Source organism: Halyomorpha halys, unplaced genomic scaffold (assembly GCF_000696795.3).
Source record: "Halyomorpha halys isolate HHAL.00 unplaced genomic scaffold, Hhal_1.1 Scaffold261.1, whole genome shotgun sequence".
NCBI classification, from domain to species: Eukaryota; Metazoa; Arthropoda; class Insecta; order Hemiptera; family Pentatomidae; genus Halyomorpha; species Halyomorpha halys.
The window spans coordinates 728,475-755,794 of NW_027116513.1; the positions used below are offsets into that span (position 1 = coordinate 728,475).

General features: G+C 29.2%; 1 protein-coding gene across 13 annotated transcripts in view; it reads left to right on the forward strand.

Annotated features, from left to right (window-relative positions):
* The window catches only part of gro (groucho), a 233,087-nt gene that overhangs the window by 89,862 nt on the left and 115,905 nt on the right, over nt 1-27,320 (forward strand). For 5 of the 13 annotated variants that reach the window (XM_014420123.3, XM_014420126.3, XM_014420124.3 and 2 more), the window contains exon 1: nt 22,364-22,639. The exons of 3 other annotated variants lie outside the window; for them this stretch is intronic. In XM_014420123.3, the coding sequence (XP_014275609.1) occupies nt 22,493-22,639 (147 nt within the window). In that variant the 5' untranslated portion in view covers nt 22,364-22,492. Of the gene's footprint in view, nt 1-22,363; nt 22,640-27,320 lie in introns of those variants that run through there. 5 more of the 13 variants (XM_014420125.3, XM_014420132.3, XM_014420129.3 and 2 more) reach the window with 3 other exon arrangements.

The following is a 27,320-nucleotide window of genomic DNA, read 5'->3' on the forward strand; positions in this document are numbered from 1 at the left end:
GTCGAAACGTCGGCATAAAATAAATAAATATGGTTTTGTTTATTTATGTTGTTCTTTGCTGACCGCACCCCCCGACAAACTTCATCAAGAAAAAAAAATTAAAACATTGATATTTTATCTTAATTTATGTTAATTGCTACATTACAATTAAATTAATTAATATTGAATATTTTTGATATTCATTTTATAAATATAAAATCTATTGCTAAAAGGTGTATATTCTTTTTGTAATATTAATATTATATAAAAACGAAAAAAACAAAACAAAATGAAAAGTGTACTTCTGAATATTAACTGCCACTAAACCTTAACTGTTATGGTTGAGAGCCAGCCTCTAGCTGTAAAGAAGTTAAGCTTTTGTCATTAACATAAATAACAGGAATATGTTAGACATGCTATAAAAATTTATGGACGTATAAATTGCTGGCTCATACGTAAATGGGTTGGTGGCCTATAAAGATTTTTTCATAAAACAGTTCTATTTTCCAATTTTGCTATTTCCTATAAAATATAATTATAAAACTATTTTAAATTAAAGTCGTTTTAAGCTTCATATTTACCTAACTTGAATGAAATTAGATAAGTCATTTAGAATAACAAAAAACTTTCTATTAATATTTACTATCTCGATATTAATCGATTAATATTAGAATGTCATTTTCTGTAAACTATTATATTTTTATATTTTAGCCATTTAAAAGTAGCTATGAGAAATATTATTTAAAATACTGTTAACAAAATTGTTTACATTAGTCATTCATTAAATCGGAAGGCTTTTATATTTGTCTGTTGAAAACCATGATTTTTAAAATTATTTATGCTTTAATTATAATTATTTAATGTTTCGATTTAAAAAAAAAGGATTGATTCAGATGTTATAATTTCTTGTTATCTTGGTTGAAATATTACTAAAAATAAATTTAAAATAGTTTCTTTATTTTTTGGGTGCATCGAGTCATCACTTATTCTCCTAAAAATTAATTTGATTTATTTCTCTAATTCAAAACAATTATCTAAATTAATATTATAATTATTAAATTTAAATTTTATTTTATTAATTAAGACTCAGAATGATTGAGGAAAAATATTGTTAGGACCTCATTAAACCAACGTTAAAAAAAAAAAAAAAAATTATATAAGAATACATTTTTTTATTAATTTTATTTCTTAACAATCTAGTTTTATACAAATATATTTATCTTAGACATTTGAGTTACCATTGTCCATTTTTAAACTCCTTTTCGTTACATCTTTATCCCTCCCACCTTTTTACAAATTCTTTGGTATTATAAACACAAATCTATGGAAGTATTAGTTAACATTTTTCTTGGGGCTTTTTAAGTACAATACATTAAAATTACACATATTCATGTATTAAAATATTAAAAACATACACTACTATTAAATATATATAAACTAATATATTTTTCTTTTCTTATTTTTGCGAAAACGTAATTTTTATATTATGTTTTTTAAACAAATTTGGAAACAAAGTTCAATGAAATCTCTGTGGATTGTTTGTCTTATTTTTATTTTATCCATGTCTTATCACTCTCACATAAAGTTCACAAAGAGACTATTTGCTTTTGTAGCAATTCTCTGTTAGGTACTGTAATAGAAAAATGAGTTTCTAAGAATATTTTTCCACACCATACTGATTGAAGATTAATAATTAAAAAAAATAATGATCACTAAAAAAAAAGAAATAATAATAATAAAGTTGATCACAGTTAATTTTTTAATTATGGACTTGAATATTTTAATAGAACTGTAAATAATTTTATAAATTTTGATTATCATTTTTCGTTTCAAATATAATTGGGTATATAATTTTTTTAGCAAATTAAAATTTTTAAATCTTTTAATTAATAAAAACATCATTATATTATATTGTTATAGTCTTTGAACTATAACAATAAAATAATAAAATTTAACAGGACGAAGAGATACTAAAATAGATAATAATTTATGTTGAAGTTTCCAGTTCATCAAGCCCAACTACAAAGTTCTATTGATCTCAACCAGATAATGCCTCTGTTTTTTGAACACGTTTATTCAACGTACCATGAAATTGTTCACGGAGTGTAGCTATGTATTTTAAATATAGAACAATAACGACGAACTGTTCCTTTTAGGTGATTAAAATAATAATCGTTGTACAAATGATATGTACGATTAATAGTGATGTATTAATAATTATTTTATTAAACGCTTAAACATCAGTATTTTATTGTAATATGTTATTTATTCGAGTATACCATAATATATTGAAAAGTTTTATTGTTTGGGAGTTTTTTTAAATATATTATAGTTTTCTATTCCTGTTCTTTTTGTACCCTGTTAGTACGTCAAATTAATAATTCTGTTGGTAACATTTTTTATTGTTGCCATTTCGAGTGACAAGAGAAAAAGTTTGATAATAATATTACTACTTTTTTTCATTCTATTGTGTCCTTAATATTTAATTTTTTCCATCAAACTATTTTGTTTTTCATTGTTTATTGTAATTATACTATATACATTCTTAGTTTTTATTGCTTGTTTCGTTAATCTATCATTAGTGTGTTGCTTTATTTTTTTAAATTTTATTTTTCAATATAATAATTTCTGAGATAACAAAAACCTTTGAAACTTCATAGTACTTTTATTTATATATTTATTATTGGATTACAGACCTGATATCCATTTTCAAATTTAATTCCTAAAATAATATATTTAATACTGTCGACGATCTTTTTTAAAAAAAAGTGTATTATTGTAATTTAAAATAATATGTTACAATATTATTATTAATTTGTAGAAACAGAATGTTATCATATTAAAATGTACATTGCTAAATTTATAGTATCGTAATTATTATATATATTTTAATTATAATTTATTTTATAACAATCCAGAGAAAGCCAAAATAGCAAATAAAATATTTATTATAATGCAGTGATTAGTTCCTTATATTAGATTATTCTTCCAATTGTTAATAATTTCCTTTCTTCGAATTATAAATTATCTTCATCATAATTCATTAGTCTATAAAAGGTTATCTTAAAGTATAAAATGTCATATTTTATGGTATAAATTGCACTGTGATCTGTCTAATGTAGCAACCTGATGTTTTAAAAGTAAATATTTATATTTTATTTTATAAATTTTGCTTATTTCACTGATGATATCTGCTCATGTGAATAAAAGTGGCGCCAATGACCTGAGTTGTTCTTTGTATACACTATGTCACTCTCTAGACCAGAGGTGGCAAACTCTATTCATTGTACCTTTCTTCGCCCCACGAGATTTATAGGACACTTTTTCAAAATATATATATTTTATAATGGCCAAATTAGGTGAAAACTAATATATTAAAAAACAATTCTTTATTTTTGCATCTATATATTCAAGAATTAACTATAGAAATTATCTGAAAAAATTAACTTTGATTTTAAAGTAATATTCTTGCGAATATATGACAGATATTGCCTGTTTTACTTATGAGTTTAAACTAAGAATGCATTATTTAACTAACTATAACTCATTATGTTCCTATTTTTCATTCCAAAAGATGTCTATAGTGGGTCTGAATCTTATTTGGGGAAGTATAATTATATATGTGGCCTTCGGAGCTATGATGCATTTTCAAAGTGGCCCGTAAGATCATTGGGTTGGCTTTCCCTAGACTAATATTTCACGGTATGTTTCTCGGTACCAAGAAGCAAACCTACCAATTCGTATAGATGTAGCTACTCGGAATGTAAATCCCCCTTTCCCATGTGTATAGGAGATGACAAGACCCCGAGAGATGCTGGAAGATAGGAAACAACTGGAGTGTGTTGCCCCCAGTAAGAGGGGCTTCGGTAATGACAGAGTTGGCATTTGGTTTAGCCGAGCCTCTGGTGTACTAGCAGTTCTGTCGACATCGGCTCCTCGCTCCGTTTTGTCAGGACGGTCTGTAGCGCCGTTCACGTCCCATCCCTCATTCGATATGGTTTTTCCCCCATCGACTTTTCTTATTATAACTCGAAATATCTTCGATACCGTCGCATTCGAAGTCGCCCAAGGGAGAAAAAAAGTAGAGTACCTTTCGCTGTACTGAACCGTGTGCGTCCGGTGATCACCACCTCAGGCGTGACCGATCTCGGAAAACTGACCTACACTAATTTTATATATGTATGTGCCGGTGTATTTATTTTATTTTATACAAATCTTCAAACCTTAAGCAAAAAACATGATCAAGAGGTTCGTAAGCTAGATACATTACTAGGTTTTAATACAACGCTGAACCAATTTTCAGATTAGAGCTTACTGAAAAAATCAATAGTTCACGTGGTAGAGTTTTCATATATTCACCTATAGATGACATATCAACCTCTATTTCATAAAAGTAAAGTATGAAAACACGACATTTTTGGTTTCCATTATGATAAACACTCTTTTTATTCTAAAAAATTTTCCCTAAATAAAATTTTTAAAACATTCCTCTATTTCTTCCTCGCTGCTTAAGCCAGTGGAACTTTGTCTCATGGAAGAGATGAAGGGAAAAAAAGTATCTCCAGAATCGAAAGTTTTCACTCGTATTTTATGTTTTAGAAATTTGATTTCGTCTCTCTCTCTTTTTGAAGTCAAATTCGTGTTCAAATATATTATGCTTGGCCAGTAATCTGATTTTGATGGAATTTGAGGAATCATGCGGTTTGGTTCCTACATACCTACATAGATATGGTTGATACATACCTACATCCCTGACCAATTTCATCTATTCCCTCCATATAATTTTGCTTATACATGTCCAAAGAATTCGGTTAGCAATGCATTTATTTGAAAACGACTCCTTTAGATTCCATACTCATACCCTAAATCAAATTTATTGAAAAATAAGTATAATAAAATGTATTTTATTATTTTATTTTTAGTTGCGTATTTCATTTTTTGTTCTTACCTCTTACTTAATTTTATTACTAATTTTCTATGTTTATTTATATGTTTTTTTATCGTTCCTTCTGCAATCCCTCTTATTCATTGTGGTTTTTGTTCCTAGGCCTGATGAAGGTTTGAAATTCTGGCATAAACGTAGATACTAATAAATAAAGCTTCACTTATTCTTCACTTACCTCACCCCCAATCATCTTCTGACATATATTTTCCACGTTCAACTATCTACTCATCATTATAATAAAATGTATTCGTGAACCATGAAAGATAGTATGTAATAGAAATAAATTAAATGTAAACTGACCTATGTACTTGGGAGACGTTTTACATACTAAAATATTAAAAAAAAAAAAAAAAAAAGGTATGGGCCAAAATCGAGTATATTCCTTGTCCTTGTTCCTACGGCTTTTTCCTCTCTCGAAGAAAGAGAAGGGGGTAGAGGAAATACTTATAATTTAGTTGTAATTAATTATATGTAAAATTTATTATCGATCACGTGGTCTAACACGCCCATTTAAATCCATATAGGGATTCTCCTATATGGGGTATCATTAATAAGTAAATAATATCACAATAAGAATTAAAAAAATATACAAATAATAATTTTATTTATTTATTCTGGGTTATATTATTCATTTATTTGTATCGTTCATTTAGAATAATATATAAGGCTGTGCTTTATAGTAAAATACAAAAATTTAAAGAATAAATATGATGTAATAATTAAACATCACAAATATATCTGTAATATTAATAAATTAGAAAAAAAAAAGAAAGAGAAAATTATAATTAATTAAAAAAAAAATATTTTCTATGAGGAAACATTTTAATGAATACTACAATATTAAAAGGACGGACTTTGTATTAAATGTAAAAAAAATAAATAAAACAACATAAAATGAATTAAACATATTTAAGAATAAAAAGAAATCAATGTTTGTTTACCTATTTACAAATTTTAACTAAAAATCAGAAACATTAAATGTAATAAAAAAAGAATATAAAGATAACAAAAAATAAATCCTCTAACAAAAAAAAAAAAATATATATACTCGTATTTTCACTTTACCAATTTAGTTTGATCTCAGATTAAGTTGATTGTAATAGCGAAGGATCCTTAAAAATAATGGACCGCGACAAAATAATGTTATATGAACTCTAGTATTCTAAAATGATTAAAAATCAAAACAAATTAGGAAAAATTAACAATTCACTCATCTCTTAGGTTGTCGAGAAAGTGAGAATGTGAAGTTGATCCTCAAAACGACACAGTAACTTTCTGAGGCAAAAGATAGGCAGAGTGAAAGATCGATTTAATTTTGCCCCTAAAGCCTGGGGGGCGAGAGAGCATTGTGTTTAGCGAACCGTAGTGAACACGAAACCCATCACCCCAACACAAAAGAACGTAACGTAAGATGTTTGTACTCGAACCGCTTCTGGAAGTCACTCAGCCACCCTTCGCTTCGACCTACCGGGCACTCCTCCAACAATGCCTAAAGAGAAACTATTAACACTTTCTTACCATTCATTATAACATGGCTTCAGTAGCCACTTAAAGTAGTTACTTTTCAGTTTTAAAAGTAATATAACGAAGTAATAATTACATTCTTGTGGATCGAATCTGTTACGCAGCTAGAATTAAAACAATTTCTGTCTCTCTGATATCTGCAAAATGTATCTTAAAATATCCCTCATGGATTTTGCTTTTAGCCACTGATCATGCTAATGGGAGTAGAAACCATAAAGTAGACTTACTGGAGTGATGACAATTATTCCACTATGATAATATAAATTTTACTGAATTTATAGAATTCATCATAGCCGTCATGCAGTCCGGAAAAATCGGGCCGTCTCACATTTTCCTTTTCGAATCGAATATATTTATTTTTGTATTTTCTCCCTTAGTTATTCATAAAATTCTTTAATGTTATATATTTATACATTGTTTATTATTGCCAAGAACTGTTTTTTTTTATTTTTCAAATTAACAAAATAAAAGGTATTTTAGAGGAAGAATAAGTATTATAATATATAATATGTAAGTATTTTTAAGTCCTCCTTTCATTGAAGATTAAACCTTGCGGATATAAAAGAGTATTTAATTGTACATTGATACACCGAGGTTGATAAAAATAATAGCCGTTTTTGAGATAGTTGAAAAATGATTCTATAAAGTGGCCCTTCAGGTTGATCGATGTTATGGAAAAGGTTGCTACCACATCCTAAGCATGTGCCAAACTTAAATATGTAATGATTAAGTTTTGTACTCTACTTAAATTTTGGTTTATTTTACTTCTGTCGAACAGATCCGCTACCTTGGACTACATCTGGACAAACAACTAACCTGGAATCCTCACACAAGACTGTACAGACAGGAAACTTTACGTCGATTCCGACTATTACAGCATTTACTGGATAAACGTTCTAAACTTCCAATTCATAACAAAAGACTGATCTACATGACTGTAATAAGGCCAATCTAACATTTGGAGTTGAACTATGGGGCTTCACTAAACCTTCAAATTTCTCTCGTATCCAATTCTTACAATCCAAAACCCTTCATAAAATTCTCAATGCTCCTTTGTCACAAATAAAAACATACATAAAGACCTTAGCGTTCCATATGTCACCGATCTAGCCCGAATCAGATATCCCTTCCATTATAAACTTCCTAACCTCCCAAACCCACTAGTTTCTAACCTTCCTTCATCTTCCATTGGTGACATTCCTCCGAGGCGCTTGAAAAGATGATGGCCAGGAGACCAGCTAATGTAAAACGTCATTAGAGTGCTACCAATAGGTTTAAGTTTGTCTGTTCATACACACTCATATCAATTAATTTATTCCACTCATATGAAATATTTTAAAAAATCCTCGGTTTTAATTAACTATTCACCATTATTAGTTATACAATTTTATTGTATACCCCTTTTTTTTTTTACTACAATATGTATTTAATTCGATTCAAATGAAAGGGCAATAAAATGCAATTTGGACGGAAAATAAAACAGGAGTTCGTTTTCTGCTTTAAACTGCTCTAATGATTATAAATTGATTTTGCTAAATAAAATTGAGGCATTTTAAGATAATTAATTTTCTTAACCATTATCAGTGAACCTGCAGTATACTGACTTTTAAATAATTTTACTTTATTAAGATTACGGCAACATCAATAAAAATGTAATGATATTACAAGTTATTTAATTATATCTCGATTTTCAAAATTTATAGTCGAAACACACATATATTTTATGAGGTATAAAGGGTCTATTGTAGATCAAAGAATTTTGAGATATCTCTCAAGGATCATTTTGGACTTTTTCCAAACAGTTCTTAAATACACTTTTTCAGTTATTCGCAATTTCTTCAAAATGTTATGAATTTTTATTGCAAGAAGGCACTAAAAAAAAATCATTTTTTATGGCTTATTTATTTACTGATTATCGAAACATATTTCATGTTCATACGACAGTTACAAGTTCTTTTCCATTTTTAATTTTTTTTTAAAGTTGTGGAACCGATTTTAATTGTATAAAGTTAATCTTATTTTGTCTTTTTAAGGACTATTAAATAGTGCTTCTTAATTTTTTTTTGACAATGTTGTTGCATATCGAGCGATTATAATGTTGAATAAATTAAGCCATGATTATATAGAATAAATTATTGCTGCTGGATTTCAGAAGTTTCGGCTAGAAATGGGGTTGAATTTTGCCAAAAGAAGATTCATATCACATTCCATGTGAGCCGAAGTCAAGTTCAAAACATTGTTGACCCTCACGACAAAAGACTGCCATCAGAATATCCAGTGACTAAAGGTGGCGACATGACATCCACCATTCTTGCGGACATGTCACGTCTTGGTACAGCTGGCCACTGAAGTAAAGGCGATCTCCCCATCGTCGATCATAACCGAGCCTTTCACAAGGCTTTGCTTTCTCTTCCCGTTTAGGAAGAAGTGCGCTATTCCTTGGAACGGCTCATCATCCCCCACGAACTGGATGGCCTCTTTGTAGCCTTTATGGCTTCGTTTAGCTCGAGGTTAATTTAGCCCTGTGGTTAGAAAGTTCTTGTCATGTGCTCTATGTTGCTGGCAATTCCATGGTGCTGGGGCCATCAGAATGACTATGCATACTGATGCAGCTAGTTACGATGGTTGGTAAAATACTGTTTTGTTTACAATATTATATAATCATGACTATGACAGTAATAACAATACTAAATAACGAAAATTAACTTTTTTATTCGTCCAGAATACAACAGTTTAACAAAAGATAACTAAGACATCACATGAGTGCTGTGATTTGTGTGCATAAAAATGCTTTCGGAAGAGATCGGGCTGTCTCGGCTTTTTCCAGTTCCAACTACTGTATCTATTTTTCCTTTTTTAAATAGTCATCAAATTATTTAATATTTTGTCTTAAACCATTGTTTATTATTGGGAATTCATAACAGTAGGAATTGGATATTTATTTTATATGAACAAAGTTTAAGGTTCTTTAGAGTAATAATTTTTCAAAATTCTTTCAATTAATATTTTTAATGTTAAATTATTGCACCTGCCTGGAATTGAAGATCACTTAATTTTACATGGATTTATCGAGTTTAATCAAAAGAGCCATTTTTGATCAATTCTATGGTAGATGTAAAATTGATTTTCTAAAGTGGTTTTGGTTGAAATGTTACAGTAACATGCCTTGTTATCTATCTATCCTAAACATGTAAGTTAAGCTTCGTACGACGTTTAACACGGAAGAACACACACACTTTATTTTTAATTTGGTCTCAAAGGTACCTCTAAACGTGTATATTTGAAATTTTGCAGGAACGGAATACCTTTTCCTTGCCATATATTTCATCTATAGGTTAATGAGAGTAAAAACCTTACCATAACATATTAATGATGACGCATTGATTGAAGACAACTTATATAATAGGTTAAAATAACAGCTTATAGAATAACCTTTCTAATCATTAATTGTTATAAGAATTTAAATAAAATTAAGGAGTGAGTATTGTCCTTTTTAAGGACATCTTAACTTCTCGGAATGGTCGGAATTTATTACCGCCATGGACCATTAACCCCCAGGTATTTGTAACCTGAATCTTCCTGGAGTGGATCCTACCTAGGTGGAGACAACAATGGTTCGGTACCAACCTTTGAAGCCGAAATAAAAAAGATTAATGACCTACTTTTACTATTCACTTTTGGTCTACATTTAATGTACCATTTTTTTTAAATTTTCATAAGAATTTTGTTACTAGAATTCATTATATAATGCCGCACATTTTACTGGAATGACTTTTTTTAAATTCTCTAATCGTTACTACGCTGGTGTATGCATATTCCCACATTTTGGTTGAAAATTAGTCCATTGGACTTTTAAGCTACGTGAAGAGAAAACTACGTGGGAACATGGATGGCTTCCGTTCTACATTCCGTTAGATTCACCCAGAACGGTTTTGTTAACTTTTAATTCATGTAGGTGTTGCTAAACAAAATGATTTGATTTGAACGACCATAAATTTATTTCGTAATTTTATTATAATTTAATTAAATTATAAAATAATTTTATTTCCATCAATTGATGGATTTACAAAGAGAAAACAATTAAATTATGTATGTTCTAAACCCAAAGTCTCGTAAGTAACTTTTATATATCGCTGCTTAGTGGCTAATTTCATAAAAAAAATTTCATTTTATTTCTAACCGGACGTATTTCAAAGATAGTTCCGTAGTAATCGGAAGTACTTCTTTCACTAGGGTCGTTCTAAATACTGTCTCAAAGCTAGTACCGTTTACCGTCTACGGTAGAGTCTGTAGAATACATTTATAACAATCATTGTAAGATGTGGTACTATTAAGCAACTATACTTATATTAAGTATAGTATACTATAAATAAAATAACAGTATAGTATTTATAGTATACTATAAAGCAACGCAGCGACATTTTCTTAATTTTCAAATACCTTTATTAATTTTTCTGATGTGAGGTTACCGGTGAAACATACTGAAGTATTACATTAGAATCGTTAAGATAGGAAATATTACAAAAATCAAATTTTTTGGAGGTTAATGTCTCTCAAATATAATCCAAAGAATTAAAATAATTAAGTTTATAGGCAAAAAAATTAAGTGACTTTTTTTTGTTTTTACGGTTAACTAAAAAAAAAAATCTTTTTCATAAGAAATAGTGTTCTAGATATGAGGTGTCTGTCAAATTACGATCTATTGCCTAACAAGAGATTGAGCAATATTACTCAATCGACCTTAAGTGACTCACAATTTTGTTATGTCAATAAAATGTGAATTACATTCCATCAAATTAAATGTAATGAAAAGTGGAACAATTGGTGCAAACGTAATTTAACTGATGCACACCGTGTTTATGATCGATCTCTTAACAAAAATTTTAGTTTTATGACCGCTACTTTTTTTGTAGGAACAATTACTTAATAAAACGATTATTTTGTTAAGGGAAGCTTAAAATGCGCGGTTAAAGGAAACCTTTAGTAAAGTCTTCCTAAGGACGGTTCATAAATAAATCAGTAGATTAGATATTTCCAACTTTATTTTAATAAGATAAATTTTAATTTTCCCGAGAAAAATTTATTTTTCAGTTTTTTTTAAACAATAGTTTTCTTCGAGACCTTACAATCAGTAATGAAGAATACATTTACGAGTTTGTTTTGATTATGCCGACTCTAAAGCCACATAATTGTATCTCTGATTAATTTAATGATTCTCTGCAATTGAATTTTTATTTTTTTTTTTTTGTGTTGTAAGTTTTTATGATTAGTTCGAAGTTTATTTTAATGGTTGTTTATGGACCTAATATTTTCAATATTGTTGATTAGTTGATATATTCAATATAGTTGATCTTACGATTAGACATATTTTTGAAGAGTGTACTCACTATTTACCAACAATAAACTGGATAGGACTGACCTCAAATTTATCGGAAACTCTGGCAGATGAGGAAGCTAAAATTACACGAGTATTTGAATTTTTAAAAGCACACCGCCTTCTTTATAAATTATAACTCCTCTTCGATTTTTATGTTTTTTATTTATTTTATTTTATTTTATTTTTTTTTAAAATTATTTTTCTATTTTTCATTTATTTTATTTTTTTTTTACTTTTATCATGCCATTGGCGTTGATGACCAGAGGGTTTTACGCCTTTAAGCAACGAACAACAACAACTACAATATTGTTGGTAAAAAAGAATTAATTATTGTATAGAATTAGGCAGGAGCCCAATGTTTATTAATTTTCGTAGTAATTGAATTAAAAAATTATATTAGAATATAAATTAAACATTTATTAATAAATAAAAAAAATAGTAATAAATTGTATTAAAAATTATACATAGTTTTTATTTAATACTACGAATCCTTTCTTGAACAGCCTGGTTATGTACATGCATATATCAAAGAACTATCGTAGTGGAACCTACAGTAGTATATTCTTTCATATCTCGTTTCATTCTTTCTTCCCTCCCATCGCTCTAATAACAGATGTATTGGACTTGATTAAACCGAGTGTGTAAGGAATGAAAAGACGCGTTGTAAAAAAAAAAAAAAAAATAGAAGAAAAAAAACAAGCGGATAGAAGAGAACGAAATGGGTTAACAGGAGTCAAGTGGTCAGTCATTCTGACAGCGTTTCCGGCCATAACTCCCTGCCTTTGTAATTTATATTTTGTGTTTAGCATTAAAATATAACAGCCACTGTGAATGCTAAGCATTATAGAAACTGCGGAATTCCAAAAGTGCGATCAAGCGGATAAACTGGCATTAACTCTTAAATAGGAAAGTAAAGATTAAAAATATATACATACGTATATTAGGTAAAGATAAAGAATGTGATACTAACTACAAGGATCCAGGTTCGAATCAAGCTGTAGCAGATAATTATTCTGTTGAAGTAACTGTGAGTCAACCCTGAGGGATCGCGAAGCCACCTAGCCTCGTGAAGTGGATATAATTCCCTAAAAGTACCCTTAATTTGGTAAAATTCTTATTGTTGAGAGCGATCAACACTTCATCTCCTTTTATAACAGTTGTTCAAGAAATATTCCTTCATTATGATATGCTGAACACCTGACCCTCCATGATACGGTGTGATGACTTGAAAACCTGGAAATTTGATATATAGAAAATTTAATGTTTCGAGGTCAGTAATATTTTGCTCAGTCATTAATGAAGTGATTTATAAGATTCATCTCTCACTATTATGTTAATACCGAGTTAAAAGTTGATTCTGTTCCAATATCCCAAGACTACACATCCTTAGAGTTTCCTATTCCATTCCTTAAGATCCAAAAACCCTGCCTATTTAATTGACCACCTACCCTACGTTTATCCATCCACCTGTTGAATACAAATTACCAACCTATCTATTTTACATCCCTTCTCATAGAATTGCTTTTTTTGAAAAATCCTTTACCTTTAGAGTTATCTCATTTTGGAGTTCCTTATCCATATTCATTCCTGAAGCTTCCTCCTTAACACCATTTAAACATGAACTATGTATTTATCTCCTTGATTATCAATCATCTATACCGTATGATAACAATTATTCTGTGAATAATAAATATCAATACAACTTGCATAAACCTTATATCTTTTGTTCATATTTTATGCATTTAGTTATTATTTAATTTTGTTTAGACATCATTTAATCTAGCCCGACAATTGATGTTAAAATTGTTGTAAATTGTTATCCATGTTATTGAGACCAATTGTTCCAGAATAAAGATAGATTTCTCATTTCATTAATCTGATGAAACTACAAGCCATAGAATGGTATCATCGTATTAGTTGGCAAGGCCGATATGTATCTAACGTCTGAACCTAAATGTTCTGGTAGAAATATAGAAAATAGAAATAAATGATTAAAAAAAAGAAAAGATAAAAACCTCGTGGGAATATACTTCTAAATTAAATGTAACCAATTTCCCTAATTGTGATAATATAGATGGGCGGTCATTGGATGCGGTCGATCCATATTGACTCTCCCTTAATGTACCTAAGCCGGGAAATGGCAAGGCAATTACTTCCCTTCTGAATCCATTCCCATGTAAGGCAATTCTGGGTTATCGATTTCTTATCATGAATAATAGATTTTATAATCTGTTAAGGTATGCCTACGCTGGACAAATGAACAGCGTTGTGTAATATCCAGCTTGTTATGGGTTCGAATGAACGAAAAATAAGTCAAGGTGTGGTAATAATTGAATATGTGTAGCTAAAGAATTTAAAGTTTTATCTACTTTCTGATCACTATAACAATTTCGAAGCAGTTGAAATGTTTTAATCGTAACATAAAATGGAGTAAAGAGAAACGTTATAGTAAACAAAAAATAAAAAGGTTTAGATTGTATGTTTCCGGAGCGAAAATTTCCTATATCCGTTTTTACTTAAACACTCTACACAATCTGGGTATGTAAGTTACATTTATACGGGTTCCAAGTCATGTAGGAACTGGCCGATCACGCTACAAGAGAAGCACTCGCGCTTCCGGGACGGGGTTGAGCAATTTTAACTCTATCACAAATAAGCAAACACCTCGAAAATGAATTCAGAGATAAATGGCAATCTTTGTGGAATCCAAAAAGGTCGTCAAGTTCTCCAACTGCAAATAGGAGGTCGTACTGACCAGGCTGAGAATTGGCCACGCGAGGCTCACCCACTCCTATCTTATTTCAAAACAAACGCCTCCGATCTGCCAATACTGCAACATCAATTTGACAAGTAGCCACATTTTCCAAGAATGCCCATATTTCATATCACACCTCAATAGCTTAGGATTAAACCCGGATATTAAAGAAAAATCTCCTGATGAAATAATAAAATTAGTATTTCAGTTTTTTAAATCAAAAGGTTTGACTGATACAAATATGACATCGAACAGGGAAAAAATAAAATTAAACAAGTGTAAGCAAAATTAAGTAAGGTATAAATGGCGTTGATGACAATGATGTTTTACGCCTCTAAATAAAAAATAAACAGCAAGGCTTAAATACTGTACTTTCAAAAACTCTTCTGAAGTACCTTTCATTTACTTTATTTAAAAAAAAAAAAAATGTAAAGTTCTCATTGTTAGCAATAATGAACAATGGATGAATACAAAATATTACGAATAGTTTTATGAATAAATAAAGGAATAATTAATAATCTGATTCGAACGGGAAAAGCCGAGACTACACGATCTTTCCCGATAGCAAGTGCATCTTTACCAAGTCCTTATACTGTTGTATTCTTGGTGGGAAAAAAAGTTAAATACGTTAAATCCATCTCAAAAACCATAAATATGTAATTTTATAGCAATAGAAAAATAAAAATGTCTTGTTCAAAATGTTCATCTTGTTATTTTTCTCCTCTAGTGATATGATGACCGATGTTTTTTTTATTTTGTTATTCTAAATTTTATTATTTTGTGTACTTCTGTTGCATTTAAGTAATATTTAAATTGAAATTTTAGTTTTGTTTTATTTTTTGCAGAATGTATCAATTTTTTCTAAACATTCGTGCAGCTGTGTACATGTTTGTTCAGCTGAATCCTTATAACTCAAATAATTAATTTGATATATTTTATATTATATTTTTTAAACATTACATTAAAAAAAATTGTAATATATTTCTTTAGTTAATTATTGAAAGGCTCAATTAGATTCAAGATGTGACAATGTCGGCTCCACTCCTGTATTTTCTATTTGAAATCTCATGATTTATTTTTAACGTATTACGTCAGTGGACGTGGAATTATTTTTGGGTAAGGATAAATCAATTTTTCTACGCAATCATTAACAATTTATTTTAAAAAATTGAAATTTAAGAGTTTAGTGATTAAAAGTTGAGGATTACCATTAAATGTATTTTTTTTTTCTTTTTTAACAACCATTTAACTAATTAAACAGCTGTATATAGTATTTTCAGGCTTATATTAAATTTCTTAATTTTTTTATCTATATCTTTTAATTACATATTTATGTATATATATTGACTTTTTTTTATCACATAATATTCCATCCTTAGTTAGTATTATTTGACAAATCGATTTTAGAGTTGCTTGGTTGCATATTTTAGTGTCGCCGAAGTTCCTAGTAGGGATAGGAGGTAGATTACTATTCGCCAAGTGTTCCCGTGTCGTTCCTTTCAAACAATGGAGAAAGGTCCAGGCACGGTAATGACAGCTCGAAGGCTGCTATTAAGGAGTGGGTATAGGAGCTATCAATCGATTACTGACGCCTGCAATATCGAGGAATTTCTAGTCGATGTATCGATTGTTATGATCGGTTCTCAGTTTGGATTTGTACAATTGTTTCATTATTTTCTTTTTCTTTCTTTATTCTTATGATGTTAGATTCTTTATTTGAAATTTATACGATTTTTCAGTATCCTTAAATGTTGGTTATCTCTCCGACCTTCTTCCCATTACTTTTTTTTCATAATTTTTCTTGCAATTTTAATTTTTGTTTGTTAATATTATTTATTGTAGGGGGGTAGTCCGGGTGGCGGTCAATAAAGGTATCAAAACAGTAAAAGAGAACTGTTTATTATAAAACCAACTTTACAACGTAACCAACAGTTGGTTGCAGCACTTTATTCTGAACCACGTGCTTGTGGCGAAATGTAGTCATGAAGTAAAAAAAATAATTTGTTCTGTTATAATAGCATAATTGTTCTGTTTTTATTTGGCTGATAATTCTAAAGATAAAATAAAATGTTTGTCCATAAGAAAGTGTATTCTTAAAAGATATGACCAGCCCAACCTCCACCAACCATTAGATGAGTCAGGTATCTTCTTTATAAAGGACGGGTAAGTCCCAGAAGGGTTTCTCAGGGGACTCAATTTCTTGATAAGATACATAATTGTATTATTTATCTCAGTTGGACTCAAGCCTCGAGTTGAGGTTTGGTTTATATATTTTTAAAATAACTGTTTACAGAATATAATTTTTTTGTTTAAATTACCTAATACTATACGATTCGTACTTCATAACAATTATTTGATAACATTATAAATCCTAAAATTAGCTGAAGTATTGAATATATATATTTTTTTTTACTGTCAAAAAACAGTTTTGCTTACCTCATTTATAAGTTAAAGAAACCATTAGTTAATTCACATGGTAACTAATGGCGGTTTGACTTGGTATCGTTAATTGAGGAAATACGTGCAGTTATAGAAGTAAATGTTGGTATTATTTTACAAAAACGTAAGATTCCAGGAAACTTTTACTTACAGAACCTCCTGACCCTTAGGAATTGACTTCCAAGGGTTTGTATGATCGTAATATTATTTCGAGTTTTATTGTCTCTTATTCGAATTAAGGAGTTAAATTTTATTTGTTTTGGGATCGGGGATACGGTTAATTTCGAAATATTTGAAGTTTTTCAGCTTATAGAGTTTCGAATTATACAATTTTGACTTTGTCCAGGATTTGTTAAAAATTGTTTTGTGAGAGGGGTTTTTTTTTTTTTTTGTGGAGTGAGTCTCCAAGTCATTTCGAGTTAAGGAATTAAATTCCTTATTAGATATATTCATTTATAGATAAAATTTCAATTTCTGTGTTTGATTGTGTTAGAGGTGGTTTTGTAGACTCCGCTTTTAGTCATTTTGAGTTATATAGTCTCGTGTTAAGGAGTTATGTTTTATCTATAAATATTCCGGAGAATACAGTTTATTTCGAAATATGGACTTTTTGGACTTATATGGTTTTGACTGTACTTAGACTTTGTTAAATATGTTTTTCAGACTATTTACTTTCTTTACTCAGCCCTCAAGTACCTGACAAGTTGAACATCTGTCTCTTTAAGCCGTAGAGTGAGTCATATTTGTCTCTTCTTGACCTGTATCAGTACTCATTAATTTTATACGATTAATGCTAACATAGTTTAGTGATCTATCTGAGCCCTATACTGAGATATGTGTTGATGTTTGGTGGATTATAGGCTGCAACTATGGGCCGTCCTGTTTGTAAGAGGCTCACCGCTCTAAATATAGAAGCCCTGTCGATATTTGTAAATATTTCAGTAGGGGTAGCCCTATAGCCTCCTAGTTTATTTACCCGTTCCTTCATCTTGGGAAGCGACCGTTCCATCTGTTTAGAGAAGTCCTTATAATAGCTATGGCGGTCAGTGGAGTATCAATAACCAATAGTGGTTCTTCTTATATGGGCCACCTGCTTCTAATAGCTCACTGTTCTTGTCTCATATACGCAAGTTTCCACGTCTTGTTTAACAATATCTTCTAGAAGTTTCTATTGGACATTTCTTAAGTTTTTTTGAATTAAAGTACTACGGTAAAAGTTCCTTACATATTAACTGTGTAATCCTTTTCCCTATGTAATTCTGTTCTATCCTTCAATCGTTGTTCTAATACCCTTACAATCTTTGAATCTCCCGTAGTTTCAACCACCTGTCCTCCCAATTCCGGAAGAATAACAATTAAAAGTCTCAAATAAGCTGGAGAAAGAAATAGTACTCAACATAAATATTATTGGAATTTTTAAAAACATTTATAAAGAATCTATAAGCATGGATATGTAAATGTCTGTGTATGTGAATATGTATGCATATTCATGTAATCATCGCTACTTCATTTGTATTACCTTTATTTCATTTTATTGGAATTATATTCTTAAGATTTATTATTTGTGAGAGGATTTATTTTATTTCATTTTATTGATTTTTTTTCATTACCTTATATGTTGGTTTATATATCTATTCAGCTTTTGTATTTGATAATTTTGATTTTTTTTTTAAACTTTTAAATATTTATATTAACTGGAATTGTATCTTTTTGTTTATTATTTTTAGTTTACTTGTATTTGATTCTTTTTTATTAGAAGTTAGTCACCTTATGATTTGTAATATGTTTTAGAGTTTTATTATATTTTTACTTTATACATTCTGTTAATTATTGTTGTTTATTTTTTATCTTATCAAATTCATAATTATAATTATATTTATGATGATTTATTATTTCATTTTTATTTTGAAAAAATAATCTTTTTTGGTTTGTGGCTTCCTAAAAAATCGGATTTTTTCCGCGGCCCCCTTAAGAATTTTTTTTCTGAATGCTGGACTTTCTTGAAAAATTGGAAATCTTTTCTTTTTTAAACCGATTATCCATTTAACAGCGGCAAAATTAAAAAGTTCCTACTTTCGTACTATTTAGTGACTACAGCATGGGTGAGGAAGCCATTCTTGGGCAATAGCCCTTTTCAATAGATGAGGATTTCAAAGAATCTTCAAATGGAAGACTTGAAAGTGGCTAAATTCTTGGAATTTTGTCAGCATAAACGATTTTTGGCGCAAAAATTAGAAAATTGGAAATTCCAAGAAAAATGCCGAATTTTAAAATTAAATATTTCGCGGCGCCCTTAAGACGGCATCGTGGCGCACACTTTCAGAATCACTGCTCTAAAACCTTATTCAAACACTAAATATACACGTAATATTATTCTAAAGGGATCAGTCCCAGGTTAAATAAAGAATATTATCTGCACTCATCACCTTTAAGATAAATAATACATCATTCTAAATTTAACTACAAGGTAAGGTAAATAACATAAAACCGCTACCTAGGGGCTTTCTAAAACCAATTCGTTGGTTTGCCGACGAGATATTATTTCTGATTGATTCCCTAAAACTTTTGACCGGATTTACCAACAATATTATTTATAATCTTAATATTTTCTTGAGACTGGTAATTTTTTAATAAATAATTCAAACACTATCCAATTATAGTCTCAAAACTTTTTATTTCTTTTATACGTCCAACGTTTCGGCCAATCCGGCCATCTTCAGGGACATCCACTACAAAAAGTTTCTATTATATGTATGATCCTACAAATTTAAATACTTAACATTATTATTTATAATTTACCTTACCTCAATACCACTTTGAAAACATATAATTTAAACCACTCTAAAAACTTCATTCAGGCTATTCTGCCCAGGTCAAAACATTAATATCTATGAAAACATTAAAAACATTAGGTAAATATTGATTATACACTAAATTTCAAAATAGATACGAGGAATTAAAATCAACATTATGCAGAGATATTAAGTAAGATTAATTTATAAATAATATAGCAAAAATTATATGTGGATAATTATAGTCGGCCTTGATAGGATTTTTGCTAATGAAATAAAGAGAAAAATTGACAAAAATGTAGTTATGATAAATAATTTTTTAAATGCTTGAACTGAGTAGAGGAAGGTTACAAGCATGGTTGTGATAAAAGTTTATTAATAGTGTTTGCAGATGAATAATTTTGACTGTGTTTTAATGGATAATTGACTAATTAAACATATGTGAGATATACTTATTAACAAAAAATAATTTTACCTAATGTTTTTAATGTTTTCATAGATATTAATGTTTTGACCTGGGCAGAATAGCCTGAATGAAGTTTTTAGAGTGGTTTAAATTATATGTTTTCAAAGTGGTATTGAGGTAAGGTAAATTATAAATAATAATGTTAAGTATTTAAATTGTTTGTAGGATCATACATATAATAGAAACTTTTTGAAGTGGATGTCCCTGAAGATGGCCAGATTGGCCGAAACGTTGGACTTATAAAAGAAATAAAAAGTTTTGAGACTATAATTGGATAGTGTTTGAATTATTTAGTAAACAATATTATGTTTTATTATTATATTATACCTGGCAGTGGGTAGCTCAGCTCATTAGTAAGGCACTGAGCTACTAACTCCATGGTCCTGAGTTTGAATCCGACTGGGGCAAATAATTATTTTCTCTTTCACTGTAGAAGACCGTGAGTCAGCCCTGTGGGCTCAGGAGCCATCTGAATACTCTCTATTTGGGTAAAAATCGAGCGTGATTCTAACCTGATCACATCCTTGAACAATCGTTGGTGTAGTAACAGTACTTCCTTAATTTACTGCATATTAAAATATTACGATTTCAATTATCAACAATATTTTAATTATCCCAATAACATTACCCTCTCCCATCGCAAAACAGCTCTAATTATGACATCTCAATTTATAACTGGAATAAAGTTAGAGATGTATTTTTTAATATATTCTTAAGTTACTCTTTATCGTATGATTAGACTTTATATACATGTATTTTTGTTTTCATACTTATACATATATGCATTTATGCATACGTGTTATTTATGAATTAATCGAATTTTAGAACAGCTGAAAACAGTGGATTGAATAAAACCACCATGGTGAGTTTATAATAGCACGGCTCAAAAGATTAAAAGAAATATTCTAGAGCTTAAAAAATAAATACAATTGAAAAAAAATATAACAGCCTTAGTACTAAAAATATTAATTAAAAAAAAACAACATCTATTTAAATTTATTATATTTATTTGAAATTCAGCATTTTTCATAATAAAAACACTCTGAAATTATTACTTCATCTATGTTTATTCTAATTCACTGATCACTGTAAAATATAATGAAGGATTCAAGATATAAAGTTATAGATATTAAGGTAAAAACGTTTTTTTTTCTATAGTTATTTTTATTATTATTTACAGATCTCCACAAGCTTATAATTGATAAATAGTACATACAAAGGTACAAATACTTATTGCATTTTACAGTAAGATGATTTCAATTTTATTTTTTAATGTTTGTAGTTTTAAACAGTAGAAAAAATCTTAAATAAAAAGAAAAGTAATTAAAAAAGCCTAGGAAGTGAATCATCGAAAGTATAAATAAAAAATTAATATACTTGGTGAAAAATTGAAATATATATCGTTTTAATAAATAAATGTTATTCATTTTAGTCTCATTTTTATTTTATTTACGACGTTTTGGCCAATTCGTCCGATCTTGTTGATTGTCCCTGAGGCTGGCCGAATTGTTCGAAACGTCGGACTTATAAATAGAACAAAAATGTTTTGAGACTAAAATGGATAAAAATTGTTTTATTTAAACAATATTAACCAGTCTTAAGAAAGTCTTGAGATTATAAATAAATTATAATATATACATAAAATAAATTTTGTTAAATTCTGGTTTCATGTTCTGTTCACGTTATGTCAGTTTGTATATGTTTGTGGGTACATCTTTTTTAGTTATATCTTTTCGTAGTTTCATAGTTTTAGTATAAGTGGTTCGTCAGAATTGTGAGTGTATGAGAAAATGATTTGTGACACATGTTAAATCATTGGAAGCTGTTAGTTCTTAATTTTGAAATTCTGGCGTACCGTGGATAATTGTTTACTAATTCACACGCTTATGTTTTGAATGTCGTCTAATTTTTGGTGGTTAAAGTCACAGGTCTAGCCCATGGAGGAGCGGAATATGTTATTATTGGACGTATTAGTGAGATATCAGAGTTGTTTACGTGCTAAATATGGACTTTAAGCACAACACCTGGTAGTAGAAAAAATATAAACAATCTCAAATTTAGTCTTCGGGCTTCTTCTGTTTCAGTAACAGTGGCTTTGCAAAATGTTGTTTTCTTATCGTTGTTTCTTGTAAGCGGTTCGTTCAATTTACTTTGGCGAATTGGAGTTATTAATACAACGGAGTTTAATCTTTTTAAGTTCGATAGTGCTTGAGAAATGTATTTTTATACACACTTGCTGCGCCAACATGCATTGCTATATGCAACTACTTCGGCAAAGGTGCCTACCCCTCCTTCTATAGTGCCTACCCCACCAGCCAATGTGCCCACCCCTCCGGCTAATTTGTATACTCCTTCCTTTAAGGTAGAATAAAAACGCAATTTTTTTCTTTTTGTTTTATTTATTTATATTATCAATACTATCTAATCCATGTATATATTAGAATTATGGATAAACAGAATCTAGAAAGATGCAAAAGAGCTGCAAACTCGAAGGCAGTAGCCCAATTCTTTCTAGGCGTGAAGTCAGGTTCATTCGGCCATAGATCTACAAGATCCGTAGGGCCAACCTGAACAAATAAAATAAAATTTTATGTATTTATATAAAATTCTTTTTTCGATGTCCTGGCACAGAATGAGTAAAAGTGTATACAATATGGTACTTTCCCTATATACCAACTTTAGATTGGGCGAAGTGAGAACTCAAGAAAGGTTTATACTAATTACGAAATTCGTATTTAACTTTCAAATAAATTGAGAAAAAAAGATTAATTTTTCTAAATTTATTTGAAAGCTTGTTTTATTTTTACTTTATTGAGCAAAAGTAATTTTCTTTCATATCAGTGTGTACATATATTCCATCATGATGTTAGTTGAATTTATGTCGTAAATTTTCATAGCATTACTTATATTAAAAATTATCCTAGACTATTTGATAGTATAAATGGTTCTCAGAAAATCTATTTCCAAAATTTTCTGAGAACGGTTTTCCAAAATTATAAACGTCGTAATGTTACATTCTACAATAAGAAGAAACCAATTAAAATATAGTAATTAGATTAATGATTTATTATAATTGCTCGACTTTGGTTTACGCTATTAACACAATATTCAATAAATCCACTTATTTATCTCAACTATTTATTTTAAAACATCTCCAACGTTTCGGCACCTAGGCCATTCTCAAAGAGGCAACCTATAAAAATTTTGCAAATTATTATTACATTATTTTCTCGCACAATACTAATGTTTTTGATTACTCTTGCCCATGTCATATCTTTAAAACAAAAATAATATCATAACTGTTCCATACACTATGTTTAAAATGATTATTCACTTACAAACTTTATAATTTCAATTCAAAACTATTTCACACTAAATTATCTTTCTTCAACCTCGTTAACAACATTGACAATAAAACCTACCCTCAACAGGTTAGGACTCTGTTATCACTCGATCAATAAGCTTAATTTATTTACAATGTAGTAACATAAAGTTCATGATAAATTATAAGGACAAACTAAAATAAACAAAAAGAGGCAGTCTTGGGACTAGTCAACAGAAATGAATCTTCTAAAAATGAAATAGTGTATTAAAAGTTAAATAATGATGATATTTATTTTGCTAAATACAATAAAATTTTTATTTTTGTTATTTAATTATAATTATTAAATAATGGTTTATTTTCTAATATTCTTCAATCGTAAAATTATAGTTTAGTAGGAATGATAATGTCCTATTAATATGTTGATATGATTAGCTGAAATAAGAAATATAAACATTTGATAGAATGTTTTCAATATTTATTGCAAATACTACAACAATTGTTGTCCCACCTCTTGCAATACTATCTAATGGTGAATTTATCATTCTTAAAAGTGATTAATCTTTTAGAAAATCTATTAATTGTTTGGATTAAAATAACCTTAGAAATAAAAAGTTTTTAAACTAATTTTACCCTAGGAATATGAATGCGTTTCGGAGAGAAGCATTGTTAAACAAACAAAAATAGCTATTTCTTACGTGTTAACTCTTACAGCAATAAAAAAAATAATAATTTCTTTTTACGATATATTTTCCACTTTTTGGCTCTCTATCTCTGAGTAGCCTCATGATATAATTTTTAATCTTAGCGTTTTACAAAGAGGATATAACACTGTTCATTTCCTAACTTACAATAAGCTACTTAGATTTTTCGTTTTCAAGATATTTTAATTCAAATGTTCAGAAAATCACTATCATTCCATTTTTGTAGCTGTTATCCATTTTTTACTATCAAGATACAATTTTGAATTATAGCTCATAACTACGATACAAATATGAATTATACTCTTATATCTTAAGGAAGAAAATATTAGGCGCATAATTATAATAATTATTATTATTATGATTAGAATAGGACAGCTATTTTCTGAGCTTTATTATGTTTATTTAATGAGTGCGATACTGCTGAGATTCTTGAGCTACTGTAATCCCCCTACTCTCCTATTATAATATAAATATTTTGCTGTTAGAATTGACCTGTGTTGTCTCCCCTCACCCAAATCACTCCTGTTTCATCTCTGGCGTCACGAAATCAATTTATTCCTGTGTATATGTATTTTTCCCCTTGATTTGTAGAACGTCGGTAAAAAAGTTTCACTCCAAAAATTAACTGTAAATTACGAAGAAATTTACGTAGAAGAAATCTTTAAAAAAATATTAATTAATCAGTGCATATCTAACTTTTAAAGATACAGATCTAACAGTACTTTCATTGCATTGAACTTTAGAATAAAAAAAAAAATAGAAAAAATTTTACTTTAACATTTAGAATAAGTGTGCATAAAATAATACTTGTAAACTATGAAAAATTAGAACTAGCAATCAAGGGATTATGTAGATATTGTAAGTAATATACTACCGTTTTGATGTTTAGAATTTACATTAAAATAATTTTAAAAGTAGGGAAATCATTTTTTTTTTGCAATAGTAAGTTTGAACTATTAGTTCTGATAGTAAACATTAACATGCATTTATCGATGACAAAGTCTAAAATAGGAGAGTCCGCTATGAAATTAAAAAAGTAAGTTGAGAAATAGTCTAATTATGGACAAAATGTTTTTATTTAATATGACAATTATAAATTATTTCAATGTGCATTATATTATATGTGATATGCAATGTCGGTTGGTTTAAGAAATGTGTTATAAACATAAACTATATTAATTGTCTGTTTTTATCAGATCTATTTAGTAAATGTCGAATAAATTAATATATTGTTGGAAAATGGACCTTGGCTTGGCGGTAAAGAAATCTATAAAAATAGACGGAAAAATTATTTGTTTGTCACCATTATGAACCAGATTCCTAATAAATATATATTTTTTTTCTATTTTTTTATTTTTCTTGACCGTCGCCTGGACCATCCAACAATGTATTGATTTCGTTGTTCATTGTCGTTCCATATACGGTCAACTTTTTAATTGTTTTCTTATAGGAATATATTTTTATAATACATACGGAAGTTTACTACTATAATATTTAGTTTATAATTACACACAATACTGTTTTCCTATTAAAATAAAAACCTTATATTTAGTTCTTTAGTAAAATGTGATAAGATTGTATCATTCTTTAGTGACATTTAAAAAATTTTGCTTCGCTTCGCAAAAGTATTACATAACCGAGTTCAAAACTTTTTTTCTGATATAATTTCAGAGGGAGATTGCCATTTAAAAAAAAAAAGGGAAAAAAGAGGCGGATTCCTCTCTGTGTGACAACTCCGGGATTATTTTTTCCCTTCCTTCAGAGTGGTGGTGGGGAGGGGGGAAAAAAAATCGCCCGCCTCCAATTTTATTCGGTGCGCCTTTGAAGCGGGTCTGGGTTATGCTGCCATAAAGGGCTCCCCTACCTCCCTTCCCTCCAGAGGATTAAAATTCAGCAAATCATAGCTCCTCAACATTTCTTTACTGCCTCCTGGATCTGCCCCCCCCCCTCTCGGTTTAATTTATAACCAATCACAGTCCGGGATAAGCCCTCTTCCTCCCTTAACTAATTACCGATAGCAAATCCTTCCTTTATGCGAGGTCCTTTCCTTTATTGCACTGTCACGGATTATATTTGTAACTTATTATTTCTATTCATCAGTAATATGTATCTATGTTATTGTAGAGGAAAAGATAAAGAGATAAGCAGTTTGGAGAAGTTTATGTAAGTAAACCTGCTTAAGTACAATACAGTATTTTAAAATAACGTACAGTTGTAGACTTCCACTCGATGTACTGGAATCCGATGCTCAAAATCCATCTCATAAAATATTCATATATAAATAATTTTAGAAACATTTTTCTACACTTTTTTCTAGCGGTCCTAAAATTTTTAATAACTTCCTTATTGGTTCAGTGAAGTTACTAATCAGTTCTCGTTCTTCGCCTATATGACTACTAAATGGTGTATCTCAGCGCAAAATGTTTTAGTATAACAAATTAAACAGCACTAAATCATACGTCGAATGAGTACTACATTAATAATTCGGCCATGTAGTATGTCATTTAATCGTTAGCAGTCGAAAGCAAAAGATAATTTTTTTCTATCTACTGTGATACAGTTCAATATAATTAATATGGAAACATATTTCTGACATTACTAGTTACTTAGTAATTAATTTGTTTGACAAAATAACAAATAACAAAATTTTATGCATTTTAATTTTTCACCCAAAAATCTCAAACGGTGGATCCTAGCGAAACAGTTATTAATTCAAGAAATTAAAGATTATTAAATGTTGGAAATACTCGTTCAATTATCAATTATTATTAAAAAAAAATTTCAAAAATCATTTATTTATCTATTTATCAATCATCATTAAATTCTGTACGGTGCTCAATTCATCGCGGAATTAATAAATGCGTTACAAGTGTTTTTTTAATAATTTCTGTCAAAGGTGTGTAAACCTATGTATACGAGTAAAGAACCAATTTTTTTGTGATTTAAGAGCATATCCACTAGGTTTTTTATTTTTCAACGAAAATCCAAGGATCTGTCTGTATCTTATAGATATATAT